General features: G+C 43.1%; 1 protein-coding gene across 2 annotated transcripts in view; it reads right to left on the reverse strand.

Moving 5' to 3' along the window:
* Positions 1-299: 299 nt before the first annotated feature.
* The window catches only part of LOC306932384 (leucine-rich repeat and fibronectin type III domain-containing protein 1-like), a 173,130-nt gene continuing 146,307 nt past the window's right edge, over positions 300-27,122 (reverse strand). For both annotated transcript variants that reach the window (XM_079514177.1, XM_079514176.1), the window contains 2 exons: positions 3,812-5,186; positions 300-1,319 (listed from right to left, as the gene is read on the reverse strand). In XM_079514177.1, the coding sequence (XP_079370303.1) occupies positions 422-1,319; positions 3,812-5,166 (2,253 nt within the window). In that variant the 5' untranslated portion in view covers positions 5,167-5,186 and the 3' untranslated portion in view covers positions 300-421. The remainder of the gene's footprint in view (positions 1,320-3,811; positions 5,187-27,122) is intronic.

Here is a 27,122-nt window from a genome sequence, read left to right on the forward strand (position 1 = left end):
GTGAGCAGCATCCTCCATTCGTACATCTTTTAGAATAAGGCACTGCTGCATACAGAAATGACATGGTCAACGACCTCTCTGGGAGTAGGATGGGGAGGCAGGACATGACAGGAGAACGTGTTCTTCTCCAGCAATTCACGGAAAGTTTGCATGTGTGGATATATGCATGTGAGTATAGTATGATGTGTACAGTCAATTGTGTGCTTGTGTATACAGTATGTTGATGTATGACTATGTATCTATGTCATGGGTGCATCTGGGTTCGCTTGTGAATGCTTGTGCATACGTGTGTGTGTGTGTGTGTGTGTGTGTGTGTGTGTGTGTGTGTGTGTGTGTGTGTGTGTGTGTGTGTGTGTGTGTGTGTGTGTGTGTGTGTGTGTGTATTCGTGTGCTTGTGGCCATGGAGGCCGGACTACTCCTCTCAGACTGTGCTTTCCAGCATCCACTCAGTGCTGCTGAATGTAACTCTGCGATGGGCGAGCGGCGACGACTCCACGTTGATCTGGTTGGTGGACTTGTGCCACCTCGTCCTCGCTCTGCGTGGGTAACTATGACTCTGAAATATGGAGTAATCACCTCCGTCGAACGAGAACCTGTGCCTAGTTCGTGCCAGTTCATTGGGGAACAGCCCCAAATAGGTGCTTTTCTTGTCCTTGAGCCTCGGGGCCTCCTTAGTGCCAGCATTGGGGCCTATGAGACACAGGGACATGGTGGAGCCAGTCAGGCTACTGTCCGTCTGCGTGTCCTCAGACGGGGGGCCAGAGCACTGTGCATCCAGGCTGGTTCTCCTCTTCAGCTTGTCGGCGGCGAAGGGAGGCAGCTCCACCTGCAGGACGGAAGTGGTAGCTGCCACGTCCTCTCTCTTATCACTGTCGATCCTCAGCACCAGCGCCATGCACTCCCTTGGCGCCTGGGCCGCTTCGCGGCCGTCCTCCTCGGACACCAGCTTGGAGGCTGAGTGCTGGAGCCTGTGCTGGCTGCCGTTGGTCTGAGAGTGCATGCTGGAGCTGACCATGGCTTTGTCGTCCTCGGGGCTGCCGTAGGCCTTGTAGCGGATCATGAGGATGATGATGAACACCAACACGGAAGCCACGATGATGCCGCCGATGATGATGATCATCGTGCCGCCGAGGAACTGGCTGTGGATGAAGCGGCACTGGCTGACCTCGTTGGCCGTGTGGAACTGCACGCAGCCGACCACGCGGGTGGCCGTCAACGACGTGATGCCGTCGTCGTACACCGCGAGCACGCAGAGGTCATACTCGCGCCCCGCGGCCAGGTCGTTGATCTGAAAGGTCTTACTGGTCGACGGGATCATCCTGCAGGGAGGATTGAACAACAATGGAGTGGTTAACTTACAACACAAGAAAGGACGTTTTAACCACCATAAGTATGGAAACTGACAATGCTGAAGAAGCAATGACTTTCACAGTGCCTTCATACGCGGCCTACGGATAAGGTGGAAAATCGAAAGGGTTTACCTGTATATTAGTCCGCTTGCCAGCCCATAGAGCCCTATTGTGGACCTCGACATTTTGAGTTTTTTACTTAAAGCACAATGAAATTTAGAAAATGTAATGTAAAAAATATATTGGATGTTAATGGTACCCCAGCTTATTATGCTAATTATGAAAATTGCCCAACATATGCAAGTTAGCAGCCAGCAATTTCTAAATGCTGGGGACCCATACTCAACATTTCTAACATAAAACCTTAGGGTACTCAAAATGTCCGGGTCCAAATTCTGGCAAGCGAACTATATCATTATCCACAATGAAAATATAAAGGGGCGACTTGGGACATGTCACATGGTGTTGATATTTGTGGTTGACTTTTCTATTTATTTTACCTAAGCAGGCATAATGAGCTGCACTCTGTATAATTTACTCCTCCGGTGTAAGCATGGTCTTGAGTGTTGTTTTGTCTTAAGGTGGTACATTATTACCTACAAGTGATTACCATCAAAGTGTTCCTTGAGGGGAAAGGTTTGTGCTCCTAATTATATTAACACAGATGGAATGGCCTTTTGCTCTGTGTTCAAAGAGTGTGAGCCTCGTAATCCTTGAAAATGCTAAAAACATTTGACCTTAGAACAGGGGTTCTCAACGTTTTTGGCCGGGGACCCCCGGAAATGCTTTGGCAATGTCTCGGGACCCCCGCCCCGCCCCCTCCCGACCCCCAATATAAATTGACTGCTACAATAACCTTAAACCATTTTGGGCGGGAACCCCTTTTGGTGTTTTAAGCATTGTTATAATTTAGCTATTGAAAAATAGCAGATCTACAAGCTCATAGCGCGCAAATTATTTTAGGGGACCCCCTAAAATAATTTGGCGACCCCCCGAGGGGTCGCGACCCACGGGTTGAGAACCCCTGCCTTAGAACATTCCCACGACACCTAAATTGTTATATCACGTTGCATCTGTCCAGCAATCTGCCCCAACTCTTCTTGTGGTGTCATGAAATACAGCGATGCTTGCTCTACTTTCGCTTGTCACATCACAATTTACCTTTTGTCATTTTGCTCTATACACGAAGATCGGATAGCCATTTCTCACTGTCACCTTACGCTGCACCACAGTGTCACCTAAGTCAACCACCATAACATCTTCTGCCTTTTACTGAGATATTTGTCAGTATATCACATTGAATCAATGTTTGAGACATTGAAAACAGCACGTCCTTATTTTCAAAAAGGGTGGTTAGAATAGTATGACTGGCTCACTGTGGAGCTTGAAAAAAGGGGCACAGAAGAAATTGCTTAGCTTTTTGTTACAATGAAAAATAATAAAATGTTCAATAAGTTAAGTTGTTATAACCAACTGGTTATTAGGTTTCCATTCTCTCTCTCTGTCTAATGATCTACTTGATGCAACTAAACATGTTGCCCATCTTTAATCACAATACTATACTGTACTGCATGTGTGCAATTATGTCATGACAATTAGAAAAGAAAATAGGGTAGTCCAGAAATTTAGAATGAATTACATAATGCAAAACAGAGGGCTTTCCATTTAATCACGCTTAATCTGTGCTGACAATTCCGACTAGTCTAGGGAACAGGGGTAGGCTATTATGTACCTGTCCACCACCATGGAGTCTAGGGGTTCGAAATCGAATCCACTATTTAATCTAGCTTGCCGAGCATCTACCAACACAATTGGCCATGTTCGGGGAAGTCAACACAAGCATGGTGGGCAATCTTTGTCACTTTGGGGCGGTGCCTGTCAGTAGGGGGTGTTCAACGGGAGGAGGTGCTGTGCCCTCCAGTGGGGGCTCCTCACTGGCAGGTGAGCCAGTAGGGTACAACAGCAGTGACAAACCACAGAAATGTGTGGGGAGGATTAATTGACAAAGGGGTAACAAGAATTGGCTACTCTAAATTTAAGAAGAAGAAAAAAAGAACAAATGAAATTCTATTTAATACTCATGCATCTACACAACATGGGGCATCCCCATAGAGTTTATAATAATCTGTCATGCCACTAAAGCAGATGGTTATTCCAGATGGCTCACGTTTTCTCTAATCCCACTTCTGAGTGGGATTCCACCCTTTACCTCCAACAGGCCCCCCCCCCACCCACGCACGCACGCACGCACGCACGCACGCACGCACGCACGCACGCACGCACGCACGCACACACACACACACACACACACACACACACACACACACACACACACACACACACACACACACACACACACACACACACACACACACACACACACACACACACACACACACACACACACACACACACACACACACACACACACACACACACACACACACACAAATGTGACTCACCTGTAAACCAAAGTGTCATCTGCAGTGCTGTTATACTGAATTTGATACATCCTGATACCGGGGATGTGTCGCTCAGATGGCCAACGAATCACAGTGGAGGATGACGTCAGTTCAGTGACCATCACTCTCTTGTCCTGCTTGTCATGGCCCTTAGTGTCATTTCCAGATTTGGAGGAGGTGGTTATGTCCGACAGGCCGGGGTCCTCGCGCATGTGAGCTGTGTTGTTGACAAACAGGGGCAGGGGGATCATGTTGATCTCAACAGCAGCCGTGGCGATGCCAGCCGCGTTGGAAGCCACACAATTGAAGGCCCCGCTGTCCTTCAGAGTTGTGATGAGGATATCAAGGGTGCCGTTCGCATACAGGATGGTGCGGGTGGAGTTGTGCACCAGCTTGCCGTCTGGTGATCGCCAGTGGATGTCTGGATCGGGGTCTCCCATGGCTTTACATTTGAGGGTGACCCCCTGACCTTCCATCACATACGGCTTGGTGGAAATATGTTTGGTGATCAGTGGAGGCTCACATATGAACTCCTCCTCCTGAATGGACCAGAAGTACTTGTCCATGAGATGGTCTGGTGAGGCGCAGGTCTCCAGGTCATCCTCCCTAGTCAGCCTGCGGAGCCACAGCAGCTCACAGTTACAGTGGAGTGGGTTCCCTCCGAAGCTCACCGCCAGAGAGGAGGCCAGGACCTGGGCATGCTGGAATAGGCTGTCTGGAGGCAGCTTGTGCAGCCTGTTGGAGGTCATGTCCAAACGGACCAGCTTGGTGAGGAGTGTGAAGGTCCCTGCTTCAATGTGATCAATCAAATTGTGGTCCAGAGTGAGCGTGTTCATGTTAGTCATTCTCCCTATGGCCTCCCAGGGCAGGCTTCTCAGGTTGTTATTGGACAAGTCCAGATCCTCAATGGTGAGCACAAATTCGTCAAAGGCGGTGGTCGCCACCTGGTGGATCTGGTTGTTTCCTAGGATGAGGTGGCGCAGATTGATTAAGCCTTTGAAGTGGTCACTCTTGATAACGCTGAGGCGGTTGCCATCCATGTGCAGGGCTCGCAGGGAACGCAGGCCGAGAAAGGCGAGGGGAGTGATTTGGCTGATGGTGTTCCGAGACAGCGTGAGGTGGACCAGGCTGGTCATGTTGAAAAAGTCTTTCCTGCGGATGACCGTGATGAAGTTGTCGGTGAGGCGAAGCTCCACGGTCTTGCGGTCGATGGTGGGGGGTACGAAGAGGAGGCCGGTCTTGGCGCAGAGCAGAGTCAGAGTTGGGGAGAGGTGTTGACAGATGCAGCGTCCGGGGCAGCTGTAGCCCTTAACTAACACTGCACACAGCAGCACACACAGGACCAGCCGCTCCATTGTTGATCAGATACCAGTTCCTACAACAGGAGACAGAGACAAATAAGTTACACAAAAGTAAGAGAAGAAATGGAGCTCTGGTTTCTTGAATAAAATCATAGCTTATAGAGCAGGCTGCCAAAATGGAGTCAGGCCAGGTTTATTGAGACTGTCCAACACAGTAACCATCACAAAAATGTTATGGAGCTTTTCTGAAAGAATGGCGCATGGGTCGATGATGAAAGGAAGGCAGCACCGCAATGCTGCATCACAACCATCAGTCTCTGTATCCTTTCTGGAATGCATATTAAATGATTTATGCAACTTGTTTTCAACATCACCAGATTTACCACTGAACAATATAATACATTGAATGATCATAACGAAGGTTTTCTGCGTTAAGCCTATACAACACTACATGTTTTCATCATGAAATAAAGCTTTAGTTTTGCGTCCATTTGATCCCCATATCAGCAAAGAGAATTAAAAGGAGAAAAGGGCAATTGTCAGCACTGCTCAATGATTGATATGACCTTTTCATGCCATCTCCTCTCCTTATGCTTCTGAAATGTGCACTATGAATTAGACACAAGTCTGACAAGTAGGCTAAATCATGGCATCAAGTGAAGGTGTGAAAAAAGGGGGCAGACTCCTTGGTTTTAAATCTGTCAGATTGGAGGCATTATTGGGTGACTGTGGAGTTGAGGAGGATGTACAGATCCTCTGATACCCATTTAGAGTATTGATTCCAAGTCTGCAGTGCAGAATGTGATCCTTGGGCGTAATAACCACACCAAAAACCCCTGGCGGAACACAATCTTTGATGCCTGCCACATCGACAGTGGCTTCGCCCTCTTTGGTATCAATCCAGATTGTCGATGCATTAACCTTCAGTGTTCATCATAAAATCTATCAAGCTAATATAAAGAGATGTGTTGAGTTCTGTGCAAGACACCCATTCTTACAAAGTTTATGTAAAATTACAGTACATCTGACTGAATAGTTGTCTTTCTATGCAGGCTTCCAGCCCTTTGCTTGTTTTAGATTTTGTTGGTGCTATCCATGTGTTACAGGTCTCAGTTGTAAGACATGAGATGAGTTTTGCTGCTGGGAAGCCCTCCTATGCCTGGTAAAACAGGAATAAAATAAATAGGACAGGTGACGACGGTGTTGTCCTTTTAGCCTCCTCATGCAGAATCAATATATTGAATTGTGAATGAATAAATTGATTCTGCATGAGGAGGCTACTATCCATGCATAACATCAGATCTCTCAGTGGAATCACAATTATGTGAAAAGACATTGCTGTGTGCAACTCAACACATATTCAATGAAAGGAAAGATCAAGTTGTTGCAAATGAATAGTTTTATTGCATAGCATTTGCATTTGCATTATTGGAATTGCATAACATTTTGGCGATTAGAGTCCAATTGCATTTATTGAATAAGATTAGCTATTAATAGGGAGAACCCCCCCCCCCCCCCCCCCCCCATTGGAGTCTATAGACGCCTGATTGGCTGACTGCAGATTGCCTAGATGAGCTGGCCTCTCAAGCTGTAGATGACAACAGAGATCTTCCTCATTGAATCTTCGCTCCAAGCTACATTTAAAATAGTGTACTTTGTATTAATTCAAACTTTTCATAATAAACAACACAACGACTTCAGGGGGTTATGATCGCATGAAGGAATTTCTAAACGTTACAAAGAAATGTATTTATTTAGTAAAGCCCCATTCCAGCACCAAGCCAGTGCGCCACAGTGGATTTGAACCCCTAAGACTCTGTGTGGGGTGGTGGGCAGGTATCCATCCCTGTTCCACCCAAACCCCTAATACTCTGTGTGGGGTGGTGGGCAGGTATCCATCCCTGTTCCACCCAAACCCCTAAGACTCTGTGTGGGGTGGTGGGCAGGTATCCATCCCTGTGCCACCCTAACCCCTAAAACTCTGTGTGGGGAGGTGGGCAGGTATCCATCTAAGACTATGTGTGGGGTGGTGGGCAGGTATCCATCCCTGTGCCACCCTAACCCCTAAGACTCTGTGTGGGGTGGTGGGCAGGTATCCATCTAAGACTATGTGTGGGGTAGTGGGCAGGTATCCATCCCTGTGCCACCCTAACCCCTAAGACTCTGTGTGGGGTGGTGGGCAGGTATCCATCTAAGACTCTGTGTGGGGTGGTGGGCAGGTATCCATCTAAGACTATGTGTGGGGTGGTGGGCAGGTATCCATCCCTGTGCCACCCTAACCCCTAAGACTCTGTGTGGGGTGGTGGGCAGGTATCCATCTAAGACTATGTGTGGGGTGGTGGGCAGGTATCCATCCCTGTGCCACCCTAACCCCTAAGACTCTGTGTGGGGTGGTGGGCAGGTATCCATCTAAGACTATGTGTGGGGTGGTGGGCAGGTATCCATCCCTGTGCCACCCTAACCCCTAAGACTCTGTGTGGGGTGGTGGGCAGGTATCCATCTAAGACTCTGTGTGGGGTGGTGGGCAGGTATCCATCTAAGACTCTGTGTGGGGTGGTGGGCAGGTATCCATCCCTGTGCCACCCTAACCCCTAAGACTCTGTGGGGTGGTGGGCAGGTATCCATCCCTGTGAACCCCAGAATCTGTGTGGGGTGGTGGGCAGGTATCCATCCCTGTGCCACCCTAACCCCTAAGACTCTGTGTGGGGTGGTGGGCAGGTATCCATCCCTGTGCCACCCTAACCCCTAAGACTCTGTGTGGGGTGGTGGGCAGGTATCCATCCCTGTGAACCCCAGACTCTGTGTGGGGTGGTGGGCAGGTATCCATCCCTGTGAACCCCAGACTCTGTGTGGGGTGGTGGGCAGGTATCCATCCCTGTGACCTAAGACTCTGTGTGGGGTGGTGGGCAGGTATCCATCCCTGTGACCTAAGACTCTGTGTGGGGTGGTGGGCAGGTATCCATCCCTGTGACCTAAGACTCTGTGTGGGGTGGTGGGCAGGTATCCATCCCTCTGTGTGGGGTGGTGGGCAGGTATCCATCCCTGTGCCACCCTAACCCCTAAGACTCTGTGTGGGGTGGTGGGCAGGTATCCATCCCTGTGAACCCCAGACTCTGTGTGGGGTGGTGGGCAGGTATCCATCCCTGTGCCCCCCAAGCCCCAAAGACGTTAGTACATTTGTAATGATCATGCATTTGTGGGATGAGCAGCACAGCTGATTATGTGGGAGTATGAGGGAAATGAGCCAAATTGACCTGGCAAAGTAAAAGTGTGTATTCTCCTGTTGGTATGTTGACTCGATTGGCACCTGATTGGCAGCTCGGTCAAATGCAATCACGGTGGCTGACCTGCAACGAATCCTGGATGAGGGATGGAATATCAGACCAGGCTGGTGACGAGCATGAGGAGGTGGTGAGAGAGTGTTGTGGCTGCGTATGGTTCTGCCACTCACTACTGAGGCTCCAATGACATGAGGGGCGACTCACACGTGCACAACAGATTGATGTATGCTTGTTGTATGAGATGTATAGCTGATGCAAGCTCGCAATGCATTTCCAATGGGAGTCACATGGTTTGACACAACACATTTGTGTTGTATGAGGGGGAGGGGGGCAGTCGAAACACAGCCGAAAGCCATACAACACAAATGTTGCTATACATATCATACAACAAGCATGCATCAATGTTGTATGCTAGATGTAAAGGTGTGAGTCGGGCCTAAAGCATCAAATTGCCAATATCCAATGGCAGAAAGTAACTAAGTACATTTACTTGAGTACTGTACTTAAGTACAATTTTGAGGTACGTATTTGTACTTTACGTGGTACTGTGGGCTTGGGTGTTTATTTATAATGGTAGACTGGGTTGGGATGGTGTTGCTTTGCAGGCTGCTGATCCGGTCTAGATCTAGACACTAGAGCGCATACGGAAACAATGCAGAAGTATCAGATGTAGAAGGGCGGGCCTTAAACCGTCTGGAACGCAGAACAAACTGGGTAGCGTGAGACTGTTCAAAGATTGCGTTTCATTGTCATATTGAGCCCAGGTGTGGTTTTCATTTAGTCTGTAATTTATGAATTCATACACAGTAAAAGTCTTAGTGTTAATTTAATTCAAATGAGCTGCAGAAATGGAACCAAATGGACCCATCATGATGTGTACACTATACAGTACACTTTTCAGAGTTAAATAAACAATGAGGATTTTACAATGTAGGCTGCAGGGGGGACTGCTAATGCTGAAAATGCAAAGTAAGACTTTTGGGAACAAAAGATGGTAAATAAATGGTAAATGGTGCATTTATATAGCGCCTTTATCCATGGCGCTTTACATAGATTGTTCATTACATTCACCCATTCACACACACATTCATACACCGATGGCGGAAACCATGCAAGGCACCAACTAGCACATCGGGAGCAATTAGGGGTTCAGTGTCTTGCTCAAGGACACTTCGACGGTAACTCTGGGGGAGCCCAGGTTCGAACTGGCAACCTTACGGTTACCATCCAGGCACTCTACCCCTGAGCCACCGCCGCCCATTATGGCCAAGATGCAATTACTGGGGGAGAGAAAGTAATAAGTAACTAGTTACTTTTGGCAGGGAGTAATAAGTAATACGTTTTTTTAAAAAGTAACTAGTAATAAGTAATAATATTACCGTTTTAGAGTAACTTTGACAACACTGCATGTTTACTAGTTACTTGTAGATTTTAATTTTGATTAGAAAACATACACTAACCACTTCAGCCCTGTATACATTTCAGGACATTCTGCAATATGAGTACTTTTAGTACATTTTGATGCTTTGATACCTTTGTACTTTCACTCAAGTACATTTTGAATTCCGGACTTTTACTTGTAACGGAGTAGTTCTGCATTGCAGTATTGATACCTTTACTTAAGTAAAATATTTGATTTTTTCCACCACTGCCAATATCTCATGATTATTCCCTGTTAGGCTGTTACTAATTTACTAATAAGGAGTTAGTTGTTCTGTTGAAAAAATGGAGGATCATTATAAATGGTAAAAAATTGCAAAGAGAAATGGACAGGACTTCCAATAACATAATATAAAATGCTACTAGTACAGTAACTGAGATTGATGGGTGAGAAATTAAAGGAAAAACCTGAATAACTGAGTGGAAAGAAAAAGGTCTATCCGACTATGAAATAGGGTCATTATTGAGGAACGGTCAACTGGATAGTATTTCAATAGGAACAGTGACTAAAGTGACATGCATTTGGGCCTATGGGAAAGACATCAGTTAATAGGGTTGGGAATTGTGGTCAAAAGCGCACATTCAATGACCGTGATGCTCATGCATTAGTGTGATGTAGTGAAAAACAGACAAGCAACTCAGGAGACAGAGTATGTCAATGCAGGACGAGATCAGACTGTGTCAGCATGAACAGTCCACCAACAACTACATAGAGACGGATGTTATAATAGGGTTGCAGTGCATAATCCCGTCATTACAAAGACCAAGCACATTTGATAGTTCAGTGGAGCAAAAAACCACACTCCCTGATCTACAGAGATGAGGATAAAAGTGATATGGTCAGATGAGTCATCCTTCACCATATTCTCGACAAGTGGGCGAGTTAATGTGTGGCGTACATCAAGAGAATGGTACAGGCCTGAATGCTTGATCCCTACATTGATGCCGTCCCGTGGCTCTGTTATGCTGTGTGGGGCATTTTCTCCTGGCATGCTTTGGGTCCACTTGTCCCCTTAGAGTGAAGGGTCACTGCAAATCGATATGTTATTCTGAGTGATCACCTTTAGTGTGATGCAACATTTCTATCCTGATGAGAGTCTAGGATGACAATGCCCCCGCATTCACAGGGCATGACAGGTTACTGAATGGTTTGGAAATTATGTGAATCGTTTACTACGTTTACTATTACTTGCTTTCACAGTCACCAGATTTTAACTAAATCAAACACCTTTGACAGATTTGGACCGATGTTAAGACAGCACTCGCCAAGAGTGTATCTTATGTTAAAATGGCGTTCCATCCCAACACTATACCAAGACACTTTTAATTTGTTTTGTAATGTACCCGTCTGGTATAATCTATGCATAGTTAAGTTGCTTTATAATGGTTGCCATGGTTGAGTTGAAACAATGTTCCATCAATACTGGAATCCTTTGTTTTACAAATGTAACAAATTGCTGTCCAGGTTTCTTTCATTTTATGGACACCCCTTGATTGTATTTGCATTCAAATCGTATTCAAATCAATTCATTGTTGCCAAGGCAGTTGCTCTCTATAGTCTTTTACAGGTCAGGTTGCTAAAAATACATCAGATGACTGCAGTTGATTCAGAATGCTGCTAACAAACGATATCCTTATAGACATTGTATGTCTCTGTATATAAAGATGCTTTATATTTATGCAGGACATGGGTGGAAATTACGTGGATTTCATTCAATCTCTTTGTTCAATCTCCACACCGGAACTGGTGTAACCTCTCCAAAGGTCTGTACATTCCCCTATCCCTGCACAGTGCACATTACCATTATTAAAACAACTCTGGAGAAGAAAAAAAAAGAAAGAAAAGAAAATCTCATTACACTAAAACTAAGAACGTGGATGATGACACTCCAATTATTTTTACACTAGCTCCCTCTCTGTCAAAAAAGTGAATTCAAAATACTACTGTTGGTTTAGGGCCAAAATACTTTTCTGATCTTGTACTGCATGAACAATCCAGATATCCCAGGTCATCTGGGACAAGTTTGCTTTCTGTCCCCAGAATCAGAACTAAACATGGAGAAGCAGTGTTCAGTTTATATGCACCACACTACAAAATATTTAAACTCTTTTGAATTCAGTGCTTGTGGTATTGAGGAACAACTTTTCTTTCTCTACACAAGAATATTAAACACTGGGGGAAACTTTGCTTTTTTTCTTTTTTTAAGATTTGTTTTTAGCTTTTGTGCCTTTATTGATAGTTACAGTGAGGCCAGACAGGAAAGAGGGAGAGAGAGAAGGGGAGAGACATGCAGCAAAGGTCGTCATGAACGGGACTCGAACACGCAACACGCTGTCAGGCCAGAGCCTATATGTGGCATGCGCCTGGACCACTAGACCAGCGGGCGCCCCCGGAAACTATGCTTTTGACAATATTTAACAAAGTCAAAATTGGCATTTAGCATTTCTGTTTAGGTTTGTTATTGTGACATTGTAAATGGTCAATCATTATCCGCTATGAATGCAGCCGTCTTTGGTTCAGAAAAGTTCACACCGATATAATGGTGTTGTGTCTAACGACACTGTCAGCCAAGAGTAAATTCCAATTAGTCAGTGTAGGCAGTGAACTTTTAGTTGCCCCAGAGTGACTCTTGTCGGGAAGGAGGCATAATTATTGACAGCCTGAGTTCATTGGAGTCAACTCTGTCTCCACCAGTAGATGCCTAAACCAAGCTCTTATGGAGCTCCGTAGCCCCTGGGATTTACAGTCACATCTCGTCAAGGGCAGCAATACCTTGGCAAATAGAGCAGCATTTGCATTTTATAATTATGTCTGCATGGCAAGCACACCACCTTCCATCTTCTCTTTTCAATTACTATCCACTTAAACCTTAGCATGTACAGTAGATGAATGGAGATGCACAAACTATTGCTGCTATACAAAGCTTAATTATTACCAGTGTCACGTTATGCAACATAGGCCTATATGTCAGGCCTCGATCTAATCAATAGCCCCTTCTCCACTGAGATCAAGGTCTTCTTAAAGATCTTTCTGGTGAAAATCAAACTAATAATTCCCTCATATAAACATGTTTAATAAAAGCACACTCATTTCTTTCTAGGACAAAGCCCCAGTTAGATCCATGAAATCTTTCATCAGAATGTTTTCACTAATCATGAGAACCCATATATCATGTATAATGCAATTCCGGGATGTGGTTGTTTTCCAAGCCAAAATAAATGTATGCACAAATTGTTGACAATTGGCTGCTCAGCAAAAACCAAGCAAACAAACAACTATATTCCATCTGCTAGCTGCTATGATTAATAAATGAATCAGGTCAGTGTTCGATCCTCTTATTTAAGATTTGCCATATGTAGATAATAGAGGTATTGTATTGTAGAGCTCTGAACTCAGATTTCACACTTTTGACTGCAGCAAGAACATTGATGTAATTGCAATAAACTTGAACCACACTATTTCATGTGTCTTAGTGAAGTAAAACTGTACAACTTTCATCTTTATTAAATTTAGTCCAAAACATTTCTCTCCTGTGAATGGGAAGAACAGTGTTATTTGTGGCCTTTTTTGGAGTGCTATACTCTGGGGAAAAATAAAAAACAACCAAGTATCTCAACTATGAATAATGAGGCTAGTTTTCTTCTCTGCAAATAAAGCATTACTGCTGTGCAGACTTTCAACGGATCATTGCTTTACACAGTTACATTTTCAAAACAAGCATGCATAGATAGTTAGAAAACAGGAGTAGTGACTTTATTGCCAATGGTTTGATGACCCATTTTCATTATTCTGCGCTTGAATTGTATTCATGATTTATATTATGCTTGTTTCATAATGTAAGATGCTGTGTGCCACTAGTAAACGGTATATGGAAAAAATTACAATTCTTTTGTTTCATCACATATGGTGCTTTGTGTTACCACATGCTTGTTGCTTTTGTGAAATGTCTTACTAATTTCCCCTTCCCAAGCCTCAACTTGCATTTGTTCTACTCATAATGCATCCCTGCATGATATTATGTGGCACTTACTGTATATGATTCACTTTTAGAGCAGAGAATTTAGCCAAGCGTAGAGACATAATAATTATGGGTTTAGTATATGGCTCAAATGACATGCTTTTATTATTTTTGCGAAAGTATACCAACTGGCTCCAGCCCCGAATCGCGTGTCAGGCTAACAAACTATTGTATTGTTTATTAATATAAATATTGAACTTTCTTTAAACACCCATCTGCATGCATGCACTCATAACCAATCAATACAAGCATTTCCTTTTCTGTGTGTACTTTAATCAGTTGATAAGATACAACTTTATAGACTTGTCACAGTAAGTGTTATGGCAACATACCAGACGCCTATAAATCCATCTGCAGGCCTGCCTTGGGGAAGTCTGACCATAACGTCATACATCTTCCACGATACAGGGCTAAGCTGAGACGGGAAAAGACAGTGACCAAGGAAATACACTCAGTGAACATGAAATTGTAGCTAGCTTGCCCTCTGTTAAGCCCAACTCGGCCCCTGGGCCAGATGGCCTTAGAGGTAGTGTTGAAAGAAAATGTCCATGAACTAGTTAGTTGCTGCGAGAGTGAGGTCTAGCCAACACCAACTCGGGATTCCTGGATCGCTGCCCTCCACAAATTCCTATCAGGTTCTTGAGCTCTGCAGTGTTGTCAGCCAAGCTGTCGTGCCGCAGCACGTCTACATAGGTGGTACGCTTCTTTCCCCTCCTGGCTTTGCCCTGGGTTGGCTCCCATAGGGTCAATTTACTTGCCTCAAGTTCTGGGTGCCTGACGCAGTGCCCTGCCAGCCTCATCATGAACTTAAAGGTATTGTGTTGAAGCTATTCCAGTATTTGCTTGATTCTCTAACAATGCCTAATTTATGGAAAATGTATTTTAGCCTGGGGCCACTGAACTAAAATACTTCAGGCCTATTGCTCTTATACTTCCATTTTGGGAAAATGTTTTGAGAAAGTCATAAGTAGACAAATTACAGCGATGGTTTCTAACAGCTTAGATCATCTGCAATTTGCTTATAAAAGTCAGAGGGGAACTGATGATGTAACTATCAGCCTGTTTAACACCCTGTCAAAGCATCTCCAAGTCCCCTCCCACTTTGCCAGGGTCCTTTTTATTGATTTTACCTCTGCTTTCAATAGCATGCAGATCCACACCCTTCTGCAGGGACTCATTGACAATAGGGGTAAATGGATGATGGAGGTATTATGCATCTTGTCAGAGACTTCCTCTCTGACCGTCCTCAACAGGTCTGTGTGAATGATACTCTGTCTGACATCACTGAACCCTGGTGCTCCGCAGGGGACTATCTTATCACCTTTACTTTTCTCCTTCCTACACAAATGAATTCCAGTTAGAACAGGATATGTTTCGTTTGTTTAAGTATGCGGATGATATGGTTGCCTTACTAAAGAAGGGGGACACAGCGGGGGAGGAAACCTACAGAGTATATGTGTCATCTCTCCAGAACTGGGGTGAAAAAAGCTCCTTAGGGATCAATGTGACAAAAACAAAGGAACTTGTCATTCATCAAAAATAATTGAACCTGTGCAGTCTGTTACAATTAGTGGACAAATAGTGGAGGTAGTTGACAATTTTAAATATTTAGGCACATTATATTGACAGCAAACTTAATTTCAGTGAAAATACTAGGGGTGCACGATTATGAAATTATAACCGATATGATATCCGATCTCCGATTATTTGCAGGGTCATATCTGCCGATACCGATTCTGACCGATTCCGATATTATACAGAGGACCACAATGGAAACAAGCCTAGGCCATAGGTCTAGGAGTTTGGCCCAAAGCCTGTTAATAAAGTATTCAATCAATCAATATACTCTTTTCCAAGTGTCTGTTTTCACAACTGATTGACTACTGAATGAGATGAGTACACAAATTAAATGTAGATTTTTCATTTATTTTAAAACCGATTAAATAATCTGTATTATTTTGAGAACATTCCGATACCGATATGGCATTTTTATGGCCGATATGGCCAATTCCGATTATGCTACCGATTAATTGTGCATCCCTAGAAAATACTGACCAGATCTTTAAAACCTGTAACCAATGCCTCCACCTACTACGCAAGCTGCTGCAGCAAATAGTGAACCTAGCCTCAAAAATCATTGGGAAGAAACAGAAACAATTAAGTTGTATCTACAAGGAAGGATAATTCGGGGAAAAAACTGTCAAGATAGCAAACTCTCCTGGGAGTTTGAACTACTTCCCTCTGGTTGACGGTACAAAGTACCTAAAGCTAACCGTAACATCTTTATAAATTCTTTAATTCCTAATGCCATTAAGGCACTAAATTATACCATGTCTCGTTAAACCGGTTTTTAATGTATTTGTCACTGTTGTCCTGCTTTTTGCCATGAACATAATTGTGTGTAAGTGTTGTTGCTGTTTTGTTGTTACTGTTGTTATGGGACCGAAGACGGATTTCCACATTGTGGACAATAAATGAAACTAATTTGTACTGTTACTTTTACTGTTACTGTTACTATTAACTTAAGGGAAATGATTCCTAGTCTGCTTTGACAAAAGAGCTAATTTATCAATTTTGGTAAATCGTATAATATATACAAAAATGCAATGACCCCTCCTAGTGGGTTTTCCAAGCATAACTTAATTACACAATGATGATTAATTTATGGGGATCCATGTGCATCGTTCTATTCTGAATAATGATTAAACATCCACTGACAGGCCTCTAACGATTACAAAAGACTAAAGGTCTCCTATGTATTGCCATACATAGGAGAAAAGTATTGAATGCCATTCACTACCTAATCAACTGCAGTATAACAGCTCAGAATGTTCAGTATTCTGTATATAATGCTGTAACATTATCATATAGCATTAGTAATCCTCATGTACTGTATACGTCTGGTTTGGCAGAAACACATTTGAATATCTTAATGATGTGTGACCTCGACAAGACAATTAAAACCTTTGTCACAGAATGTCTTCTTCATATAATATTCGTTCTTGATTATCTTGCTCCTGATGAAGAGAATGTGTGGTATCTATGTGAATGATAAAATAATTACAATTAGCATACAATATCCAAATATTTCTAAAAAGAGAGCAGTGAGACAACAAATACACAATATGCATTTTATGTACCCATGTAGTTGGGAAAAACTCCCACATGACAATAAGCTAACAATTTTAGAGTGATGAGGAGATGGATCCCTGAATCCACATTTGTATACTGTTCTTTTCTGGCTATGCTTATTTCCTAACCCTAACCTTCAGGTATGCAAATTATGTGAGAAAACCATATTGTCTGCCAACAAACACATTCAAAACATGTCTAATTAACTAAGTTAAATTGTATTTGCAAAACACATATTTTACTTCTTTTTGGAAACACATTTTTGCAAAGACCAATTAAAAAAAACTAAAACTAAAACAAATGTATAACAATTTGAGATGTTCAGATGATACTATGACCATAAGGCCCTGGAAGCACACGTAGGCCTCACTCAGACCTTTACTGCATTGCTGTATGCTTGTTGGATGAATGTTGTGTAGTGTCATGGCCGCCCCAATGCATTTCCAATGGGAGTCACATGGTTTGACACAACATTTGTGTTGTATGAGGGAGAGGGGCGCAGTCGAAACACAGCCGAAAGCCATACAACAGCTTGTAGTCCAAAATGTGGACTACAAACCATGTGACTTCCATTGGAAATGCATTGGGGCGGCCATGACACTACACAACATTCATCCAACAATGCAGCAATGCAGTAAAGGTCTGAGTGAGGCCAAAGGGTGCACTCACACGGTTCATGCAATTCTCTGTGCTCGTTGGGTGTTGTGTCATGGCCGCCCAGCGGCCCAATGCATTTCCAATGGAGGTCACATGGTTTGACCCAACATTGTGTTGTGTGAGGGGGAGGGGCGCAGTCGTCCGCCCCTCCCCCTCACACAACACAATGTTGGGTCAAACCATGTGACCTCCATTGGCAATACATTGGGCGGCCATGACACAACACAACATGCATCCAACGAGCATCCAACGAGCACAGAATTGCATGAAAGGTGTGAGCTCAGCCAAAGACTAATATAGGCAATCAAGAGTCAAGGCGATCAGCAATGTAGATGTACTCCATTACAAGTAAAAGTCCCATATTCAAAATGTACTCAATGAAAAGTACAAAATTGATCATCAACAAAGAAAGAATAAAGAATCCAAATTAAAATCTCCAAAGTAACTAGTAACTAAAGTTTTCAAATAATTGTAGTGGAGTTAAAGTAAAAATATTGGCTCTGAGATGTATTGGAAATTGGAAATACTCAATTAAAGTACAAATACCTTCAAATTGCACTTAAGTACAGTACTTGAGTAAATATACTTAGTTACTTTACACCACTGGGAATGAACTCCCCATTGCAATTAGAAGACTCTTCCGCCATAATCTAAAGACTCGCCTCTTCAGACTCCACTTTAACTCATATAGCACTTGCCCTAGCTTCGATGACCTTACAGGCTTATGCAAAGGGAAAAATGTAATTTAGATAGCATATTTATGTAGACAGAAGCCAGGTCTACTGTTAGACTGATGATTCTTGGTTTACCTATGATCCTAGATTACTATTTCTATGCATTTGATGTACAGTATTACCTTGTGTTGTCCTTGCTTGCTGTAAATCGCTCTGGATTAAGAGTGTCTCCTAAATGCCTGCATTGTAAATATACTGCATAGTCATAACTGAACCTAATTTATAATATTGCAGATAGCCTATAAATACTTACATTTCTTGATAACAGCTAGCTGTTTACAAATGTAGTGTACGTTAACATGCTTCATTGTGATCTCAGCTTACAGAAAATGCATCTTATACTTAAACAACATCATGATGGCTGACACTGTAGTGTATGCACCAATGTCTGAATACATTATTTTCCAATTTGGCAGATATACGTAAATGTGTATGGGAAAATGAATGCAGAAAGCCCTCTCATTACACCCATTGTAAAACCAGGTATGTGCACCCAGTCAGTATATTAGTACTTCCATGTTGTAATGGAAATATTCTGAAACTCATTCCATGCTCATTGGATCCCTAATTGGAAACCTGTCAGCCTGTCACTGAACCTGAAAGGCCCATATAACAATTTGATATGTCTTACATGATTATTTCTTTATCGACAATGTTTCATTGCCATGGTGATAATTAGTATATTCTACCCCTTGCAACACACAGAGCTAATAGATTATCATATGACACCAGTTTAAAGAAACATTTAGCTATGTTGGGGCGGTGGTGGCTCAGGGGTAGAGTGGCTGGATGCCAGTTCGAACCCGGGCTCCCCCAGAGTTAGTGTTGAAGTGTCCTTGAGCAAGACTCTGAAACCCGAATTGCTCCTGATGTGCTGGTTGGTGCCTTGCATGGTTTCCGCCGCCATTGGTGTGTGAATGGGTCAATGTAATGCACAATCTATGTAACGCGCCTTGGATAAAGGCGCTATATAAATGCACCATTTTCAGTCTGTCCATATGCCAATTGGCCATGCAGTTAACCCAATTTGTGCCCAAGACGTCTCCAGACGTCCTGGGAATTATCCCATGGTGTGCCCAAGATGTCTGTACACGTCTTAAAAAACGAAATCTAAACTTTTTTGGGGGAAATCGGATGGGCACCCCACGTCGCGTTTTTTTTTTTTTTTTATCCCACGATTTTGTAACCCATTTTCACCCCTGTGTCAATTATCTAATGTGATCCTGGGCTCTACACACCCTCTGCCAACCTAGTCCCCATATATGGGGGACATGGGGAGAGCAACAGACCACGTCGCTATTTTGAAAGAATACAAGGGCACACAAACTGTTGCCAGAGAAAACTTTTATAGCCATGCCCCATTGACATAACTTTTTAAATTACTTTGACATTTCACCCCCTATCCCAGTCGTAACAGCACTGTTGGAGTATTACAAATAGAACAATATGAGTGTGATGTTTGTAATAGTACAGTGACGACTGATAATGCTGGAGGCAGATAATCAAATATCTGTCTGATAAACAGAAAAGCTTCGCTGTTCTGGCAACTTCAACATCCATTTGGGTAGAGGAGAGGTAACACAACCCCTGTGTGCCTGTAGCATGTCACAAATAATACAGTAAGGCACAATCTATATGGGGGTGGCATTATCTAAAATCACTTATATCCAGTACCAGTCTCTTTAGTTAATTCATATATATAGACAGTTTCAGGCTGTAAACAATACCAAATTATTTAAGACTAGTCTTAACCACTATACTTAAAATATGGCGAAAATAGCCAATCTACAAGATCACTTCACCAGTAAAATGCCTGAGGCGGATGCGTGCATGCGACCAGTGACGTAGACTCTGTGGGGGCGGCGGGGCTCGAGCCCCCATGATGAATTAGACCTGAATATGTACAGTATATTCGCCTAGTCGGTTCGTCCCGTTTGTACCGCGCCAGGTCGCGCCGCGCCCGTTCGCGCAATTCTCGTCTTTGCATTGACTTTGTATGTAATCGTGCAGCTCTAACCATCCAAGTCTGAACGCACGTTAACACCTCTTTTGTCCGGGCCCGGGGGCGGGTGGGCCGCGTTGCCTGTCCCCTTGTACACATGCAGATCAGGCATTCAAATGCTAATCTTGTTTTCACCTGCCAGGTTAGCGGGGGGAGGAGGGGCGCCCCCATGACGATTATAAAAACATTTCGTCTCTGCACGCAACGTCACCCTTTAGGGCGAGGTCGCAGTCTGCCGCCTCGTTGACGGCAGACTGCTGGGCGAGTGCTGGCGCTTTGGCATGGGGGGTCAGATCAACATGGAATGAATTCTGTACTGGCCATATAAGGAGCATGTCTTGAGTGTACAGGGTTTGATGAGGTCAGATCAACATATGGAATGTCAGAACAGGTCAGCTCCATACAGTATATGGATATCTAAGGGTGGTAGCGGGGACATTCTCTGGAGTGTACAGGGTTTGATGCGGGCCTTAATTTCCGGGCCCGTTGAGAACTCTTGTTTTCGCCGGCTGCCGGGCGTGGCTGCACTAATAACTTTGGGGCAGGCCCGTCTAGAGTTTGAAATTTGAATGGACAGGTATAAGTCAAAAGGGAGACATCGAAGAGAAAGGATGGATGGGGTGGGCAAGGGTCAACATGTGGAATGTCAGAACAGGTTCTGAAATATATCCATATATGGAGATCTAAGGGTTTGAGGTTTGAGGTCAGATGTAGAGTTGCTGGCCAATAGTGATGACATCAGGGATCTCCATATATGGGCTTAACTGCGACATCAGGTCGTATTTACTATGACATCAGGGTCTCCACATCTCCATCCCTGATGATGTCACATGATGTAACGAGACCTGGGCACTATATATGGTGCCCGACACACTAACTGACGGGAAATGCTCGATTCCATAGTTAACTGCGACCTTTGGTCGCAACTATACACATTGTGCGACATTCTTTGAAAATTGTGAAAGTAATGTGACCATTTTTGCCTATAATGACATGGCCAAAATAGGGAGAACAGGTGTAATTGGTTAACTGGTTCCAATCGGAAACACAAACTATCAGACAATCAGCTGTTTGTCTACCTCTAACCTATACAAAAATATCCATATCCATGAGATCCATGAGATCATTATATTGGCCCGGTTTCCCAAAGGACACCTCTTACACCATGGTGTAACACCATACACCATACCTCTTACACCATGGTGTAAGAGGTATGGTGTTGCACATGCTCAGTTGCCCTCTAGGCCGCACATGAAGCCTGTGTGTGGCCTAATTGGCTGCATGGCAGCCAATCAAACACTATGTCCTTTTTTGGGAAACACTGTCAACATAGAAATACACAACCTAGACTAGAGCACAGCCATGCCTGTCCTCGTTGCACACGTAAGGCCTCCTGCATGAATACACAAACCTGTTTCCCTAAAGCCTCTTTAGCCTACACACACCTGTCGACATGTGGCAGTATTAAAACCATTCGCAGAGAAATGTGTGGTGCGAGTGGTGACTTTCTTCATCTCATTTAAATATAAAAACTTTGAAATTAAGGCCTACTTCAGCATCAAAGAAATTAAATTGAATTACATTTTTTTAAGAGTGAAGAGAGCCTACTGTCAGCTGTCCAGCAGTCCAAATATTTTTAAATTCAATTTCAGAATGGTAGACCTGAGGCCTACCATACCAGGCCTCAGGCCTGAGGCCATTGCGTGGCACATCTATGCACGGAATGTCTATGTTCACAGTCTTCATGTGCGGCCTAGAGGGCAACTGAGAATGTGCAACAAGGTGTCCTTTGGGAAACCAGGCCATTATCTATTATCCTCATCATCAGTGTTGGGTGTAACGGCGCTATTAATAACGGCGTTATGTAACGGACTACTTTCATTGGTAATGGAATAAAGTAACTACTTAGTTTTGCAATTCAGTAGTTAGTTACCTAGTTACATTTCCAAAAAAGTAATCCCGTTACTATAATGTGTCCCTGTTCATGTACTATACATCCTGCGTCTACTACATCCTGTAGTTCACTTAAGAAATAAAAGTATTGTTACAAGTAGCTTTTATTTTGAAGAGGAAGTTGTTTCGGTTGTAGCCAGCTGCCATGACAGTCTAGTCGACTAGAAGTGCAGGGTGGTAGTGGAATAATAATAACAACAACATGCTTTTAGCCAAAGTTCATGAAAACCGCATGCGTCTATGACTTAAACAATGTAGGCTAAACACTTTGAAATTACGTTTAACATGGTATATCCTCCGTGGCGGCGTCATTAGGTGAGTACTAGTTAATGAATTGTTAAGTTTCATAGTATCATTCATCATCAACAACAGGCTGTTGTTGTTGCCCCCCCAAAATGAACAGGTTACTGCCTACAGGATTCTCATTCTGTTACTGTCACTGCCTGCAAGGATGGCCGCCGTGCAATTGCTTATAAACTAACTAATTCATACGTGGGTCGTCGTGGGTCCACGTGGAGTTGTTGTTGTTGTTCATGCGCCACGGCGCGCGGCGTGGAGAGGGCATCAGAGCGCAGCACAACAGCCTAGTATGGCATATTGTAGTGTACTCTCTGCACTCTCTTTCTGTCCAGTCCTACGTGCGGATTGTGACAAATTATATTCATTAATAAAAAGAGAGCTGTAAAGGGGATATTGTCTATGGTCAGTTCATGGTGTGTATCATTCTCGTTTTTACCTTTTACTTTTCTCAGAAGGTAATTTGTAACGGTAAGGGATTATTTTTATGGGCAGTAATCCAGTAACCTAACGACGTTACTTTCTAAAGTAACGATGCCCAACACTGCTCATCATCATTATGACAGAATTGCAGCCCAAAAGTTGTCTTTGTTAGAGATAAATGCTATTTTAAGCTTGAGATAAAAGAGTTTTTGTTCCTTTGCAGTGAAGAAAAGGGTATTTTGGGTAATCACTACTCACTAGTGTCGCGTGGCCAGACTGTTGCCTCTTCCAATTTTCAAATGCTTCCGTTATACAGTCTGGTGCACGGAAGCTCTGATCATGAGAAAGCCAGAAATCGGAAGTTAAGCCCCCATTTCTGTTTCTTCATTACAGTCGCTGGATACATTCCACAGATAGTGGAATAGTTGTCTGGCTACGCGAGATTAATTTGATAAGACTATCAAATTTAGCTGTCACCAGTTTCTTCTGCCTGTTGCAGAAGAGATCAATGCATACATTTTCCGTACATTTTGACAAAACTAACATTTAAATTACAACCCAAAGAAACCCATAGAAAACACTCACACAATAGAGCAAAGCATTAACTTTGGCTCAAGATCAATTTCTAAATGTGACTAGGATGGTTATGACTCCAAGGCTATACAGTACACAGTAAAACCCTCAAGTGTAAATGTATCCATTACTAACTCAGAGTGCGTATAAATGTAACAAAATGGAACCGTAGCGGTCCATTTGGTTATACGAACACTCAGAACTTTCCAGTGTATCTCTGCAATTTCCTGCATTTCCAACGACACAGCGAGCCTCATAATTAACAGCAGAGCAGACTGCTCAGTGTCGTTATCACACTTTAATATGGCCTTGCCCGTGCCCCTTGTCCATGAAGCTAGACCCATGCGAGGCTCTCCGTGCTGCCAGGGCCACTTAGAACAGCCCTGCTTCATGTGCTGCTCCCTTCCCTTCTTGCTCCCTCCACCCATACCCACGAGCCAATGCAAATTACAGTAACAGCTTGGACGTGCGCATAATCTCAAGTGGGACGAGCTGGCTCTGTGGCGAGGAATGCGAGCAAATGGAAGCAGAGAGGCCCTGCCAGGCCTCTCTAGGAGCTCTGACTGTCTCTTTTTCTCCCCCTTGTAATGCTAGACAAAGAAAGAGGCTGGCTTATAACCAGCTATTCGTCTGACACCATCACGTGGAATACTCCCATACCTCCGTATCCCTGTATGGGGTAAATGATATGGGAGAATTGTGCTCCTATACTCAGACGTATTTATTTTCGACACGCAGTTGATCACCAGTGCTGCCTGCATTCCATTATCAAACGAGGGCGTCAAACAACGAATAAGACATTCAAAGGGTTTCAGATGGAATGAGGGGGGAGATAGGTGCATGGCTGTGTACACAGCAGGCTGCAGAAGTGCACATGTTATTGCTTGAGCTAACATCTACATTTGTACAAATCAGTAAATAACGTCTCTGTAGTCTGTACCCCTCTACATCGAATGCATTTTCTAGTGGTTATTGCTTGAGATAATACAAGTCTAAATTGCATTTTTCAACGGTAATTCAGTTTTTCCCCCTAGCATTCATGATGTCATCGACACTTCCAGAACCTGTGCTCATGTGAACGAACACACACGAGTAACACTATCTGTGAAATGATACAGTATACATGTATAATCACGTTGAATCTACAGAGTTGTGTAAAGGTCATGCAATCAGTGGAGGACAAAGAATTCAACCTCAGTGATTAAGTCAAAGTACATACTCCTGGTCAAATGTTACTCGACTACAGTGTAAGTCGCTCGGTCAAATTTGTATTTGAGTTAAAGTACTGGAGTACTTGCTTTTACTAATTTACTGCCAGAATAAATGCTTAAATAATCCACCCACTGCCAGCGCTTTTTTGTTTAAGTACTTACAGAATATTTATTTGCTAAACACGGAGGCTTTCTCTGTGCTTCCGCTATTAATTTTCCATTTTTCCAAAATGTCACTGTATTTGAATTAGGGCTAAGTGGTTAATGTACTTTGTCCCCCCATGTAGTGGAGTCTAAAGTACAATATTCGCCTTTGAAATATAGCGGAATGAAAGTCATAAGAATCCAAAAATATGGATAATCAAGTTAAGTACAGATACTCAAGAAATGTAGATCCAGTACTCAAGTAAATGTACTTAGTTACTCTTCCACCATTATATATGGTGTAGGAGGTTGGGCAAAATCGCTGAAGGGGAACCGTTACAAATGTGGTATCCCTGTACCCTGAGACAGCTCTGTCTAAAATCACAGATTTTTTATTGTCTCCCATAGCGACAAACAAAACAAATGAGTTTGTTCCACCCTCTAGTTTTGTGCCAAGCAATAAACAATGTAGAGCAAGAGCACAACAGACATTGGAATGGAAGAGACCGAACAGTTTGTCTGTGAGAGCACGTCCTATACTGTGTACAGTGTACAGTGTACACTAAATCCAGAGAGTTAATTTCACCCTAGGCGGGGCGGCTGTGGCTCAGGAGGTAGAGCAGGTCGTCCAATGATCCATGGGTCGGCGGTTCGAATCCCGGCTCCTCCTGTCTACATGTCGAAGTGTCCTTGGGCAAGACACTGAACCCCAAATTGCTCCCGATGTGCTGGTTGGTACCTTGCATGGCTTCCGCTGCAATCGGTGTATGAATGTGTGTGTGAATGGGTGAATGTAATGCACAATCTATGTAAAGCGCCTTGGATAAAGGCGCTATATAAATGCACCATTTACCATTTACCCTGAAAATGACATTTACGGGTCGACCTCAAAGTGAACCCGTAAATTCCTTCACTTCCAGAGTTAAATTGAGTTACATTAATTAACTCTTTAACAGGGATTCAACTGCTACATTGTAAAACCCAGAGTGTTAATTTATCTCTGAAAGTATAAAAATGGACATTGAATGTCCACTCTGAGACACTTTGGATTTTACTGCGTAGGATCATTTAATTGTCTAGGGATGAGAATACAATTTTTGATTGTTAAGAGCAAAGCACTACAACTAATTTGACTATAAAGTTGACACATTCAACCGTAAGTAACGACAAAGTAAATGACCCGTTGTAAAGCTAATGAAGAAACAGATCCTGGCACTTGGCATCATATAGTAGATCAATCTTATGTAAATTTATCAATTCAATTAGATTCAATTAAATGTCATTCTCCTTTAAGTAATGAGGATGTTTATAATACGCAAAGTTGTGTTTTTTATACATGAATATAGATGACTTGTGTATTTCAACACTCAACAGTAAGTATGATAATAATAATATTCATGAATAAATTAATTAATATTACAATTACAACTAAAGCTATAACTAAAAATACATCGCATGGATGTTAACTGTCTGTCTGTTAACTGGCGTGCTGCGTGGCCAATGCTGTTTCGCTATTTTGAGGACGGTAAAATGTGCCTTATGATGCTATGAGGGCTGTTTACCGCCCAAGAAGCATTTTATAGTCCTCAAAATTGCTAAACCTGTTAATTAAAATAGTGCAAAATATTGCCCAAGGTCACAATCATGTTTTTGTTTTCGGGTTTTTTAACCAAATTGTATTTCTAGTGAACTGGTGAATTATGGTGTGTGTGGTATGAAATGTGAGCTTTAATCATATTCCATCATATTCAAGTGACAAGATACATCATTTTAAAAATATATTTTTCTGTAATTTTAGTGGGAAATATTTTTTGTTTGAAAAATCGTGAAAAATCGTATCATGAACCTAATATCGTATTTCGAATCGTATTGTGAGTTCAGTGAATCGTTACATGCCTAGTTTAAAGGAATGAAATGAGTCAGCATAATATCCACAGGTAGTTAAATGGGCCTCGACTACAAAAGCAGGGGGCTTTTCGTTTTCATCATAAATTGGGGACCAATAAGAATGGATAGCCATTATGCTCTTTGTGTATGATTAAAGTGTCAATACCAAAAAGTGCTTGCAGATTACTATCTCAGCAAGTCTAAGAAACCTACAAACCATTTGAGAGAAACTTCCACCCTGCATTTTGCTGCCATTA

Source organism: Electrona antarctica (assembly GCF_951216825.1).
Source record: "Electrona antarctica genome assembly, chromosome: 11".
Classification (NCBI taxonomy): domain Eukaryota; kingdom Metazoa; phylum Chordata; class Actinopteri; order Myctophiformes; family Myctophidae; genus Electrona; species Electrona antarctica.